The 2,227-nt window shown below is 36.1% G+C and overlaps 1 protein-coding gene across 1 annotated transcript; it reads left to right on the top strand.

Moving 5' to 3' along the window:
* The first annotated feature begins 1,140 nt into the window (after positions 1-1,140).
* Positions 1,141-1,782, top strand: LOC109533991. Its single transcript, XM_019899522.2, has 3 exons — positions 1,141-1,313; positions 1,375-1,458; positions 1,514-1,782. Exons 1-3 carry the CDS (start codon positions 1,154-1,156, stop codon positions 1,741-1,743), a joined length of 474 nt encoding a protein of 157 aa, XP_019755081.2. The 5' UTR covers positions 1,141-1,153; the 3' UTR covers positions 1,744-1,782.
* Positions 1,783-2,227: the final 445 nt, after the last annotated feature.

The raw sequence follows: 2,227 nt of genomic DNA, 5'->3' as shown, positions 1-2,227 counted from the left end.
CTGAAATTTTATAGAAACTTTAAAAATCTTCAGAGCGATGACGGCGGCGAATTTTCCTAATTATTTTTTGCAAACTTTTGCTCTCTGGTCGATTTTTCAACATAACCTTAATTACTTTCGGGAAAAACTGAATAAAATTATTTGGTTTATGTGCCAAATTCGAAGCTGAAAAGGGTTTTCTAAAGTTTCCTGCAGGCCGATGAACGAGGCAAGTTTTCTAGCAAAATTAATAATGGTAGTCATTTTTGCCCCATTATTGTCGGAAAAAAAGAGAATAATGAAAAAATTGTATTTTTTTTGTTTTTGATTTAAAACTTTTAGTTTTGTGATCGGTTTTTGCAAAAACTTTTATAGTTCTCGGGAAAAAACGGGATACATTTATTTTCGTTTTTGTCCCGAATTCAACTCCGAAAAAAGTTTTAGAAAATACCTACATCGCTATAAATATCCATATCTTGTAATTTTTCGCGTAAAATAGATCCAGATCGTCAGAATTTTTAAGTAAAACTCTACAGAATGGAGCGTTTTTGAGTAGATAGCAAAGCAAAAAAAAATTCAGTCAAAACTAAAAAATATATTTTTTTTAACAAACTCTACAGTTGATAGTATTGGAAGTGACGAGTTTTCCAAATAATTTATTATAAACTTTCGCTTATTCAGCTCGTTTTTTGATAGAAAATTATTTAACTTTTGTCCCAAATTCGAAGCTGGAAAGGGATTTCAAAACTTTTTACAAAGGGACGAAGGAGACGAGTGTTTCATAACTTTTCACGAAAAATACCTTAGGATTGTCAGTATTTTTAAAGGAATCTTTAGAAAATTGCGCAGTTAGAAAAAGGAGTAACTCTGCTAAAACTGGAAAATTCTTAAATTTTGAAGAAATATTAAAACTAAAATATTATTGATAAATGGCGCTTAAAATAAATCTAAAAACAAGTGAAATAAGTCATCCACATTTTCCCAGCAACGGAACTGAGTTACTGCGCCGGTGCGTTGGGTTGCCGCACCTTCTAAACACCTTCACAACTCCTAAAAAATTATTGAGTATATACAGCCCGATATCCTACTCTATCGCGTTTTCACATTGCTCTTGATTGGTAACAACGAAATGAAAATATTACATATTTCTCCTAGGGGGTTCGATGCAAAGAATATGCTTACCTCATTGGCCACTAGTCTAATGTCCAGAGGCTACGGCACGACTGGAATGGGTTCCCAAGTGGTCTCCCTCAACGTGACCAACCTTCTCATTTTGGTTCTGCTGAAAGCGCTCATCTTTGCTGCCGCTTCTTTAGCTGGGCAAAAAGGTGGAGGTAATATTGACTTGAAAAACCATCTACCAGAAAGGCTTTTTGTATATGGCTGATATTGCAGATCACTTCGCGCGTTCTGCCGATGAAGAAAGCGGCCGTTTCTTAACCGACGAAGAAGTGCTGATGTTCTTAAGCTATCTAACAGGTATTTTCCAAACCTTGGAAGACGCTTTCAGAGTACAAATAATGGAAGTTTTTAGGCTCTCCAGGGGATAACGGATGTTTGCAGAACATCGCCTGTCATCAGCCAGTTCAAGCGAAGAAGTACGTGAATGCTGGCGACGTTTTATTGAAAGCAGCCAAAATGATGGCTTATTCAACTGATGATACTTACGAGTATGTGATTAAAGAGGTGGATCATGCAGCCAATGTGGGCATTGCAGGGGGAAATTGCAATATTTTTAAATGCGATCAAAGTAACAATAGATAGTTCAAAGATGTAGATTTAGAATAAAAAATATATTGAGTAGCTTGGAGGTTTTTCTAATTTAAATCTAGAAGTTTTTCAATAAATTGAAGAACACTTTTTTGCTGATATCTCAGGACCAAATTCAGTTGGTGCGCCCATTCCTACACCACAGGATGGAGAATTAAAGAACATATTTATGAAGTAACACATCAGTTGAAACTATTAGCAGATTTCCCGCAATAACTTTCAACACGTTTTTTGCGAATAGACATATTCGATTAATTGGCGCAAATATGATATCAGTTTGGTCATATCTGAAGATCCATTTGAGGTAGGTACAACAGTCGATTTTCTACCAGTGGATAAAGACTTCGTCCACGACGAAACGGCATTCATTAAGTGGAACTTGAGGCAGAAAGTGGACGCATTTTTAGATAAAAACGAAAACAACCAGGCACAAGATAATGGCTTAATTTCAACTGTGGCGCCACCCAAGGGCGGATCC

The sequence above is a fragment of the Dendroctonus ponderosae genome, unplaced genomic scaffold, assembly GCF_020466585.1.
Source record: "Dendroctonus ponderosae isolate FM_Combo_2020 unplaced genomic scaffold, Dpon_F_20191213v2 Dpon_F_20191213_1, whole genome shotgun sequence".
Taxonomy (NCBI): domain Eukaryota; kingdom Metazoa; phylum Arthropoda; class Insecta; order Coleoptera; family Curculionidae; genus Dendroctonus; species Dendroctonus ponderosae.
Note: the sequence above shows the minus strand (reverse complement) of the source record. Positions and strands in the feature narration are given on the sequence as shown.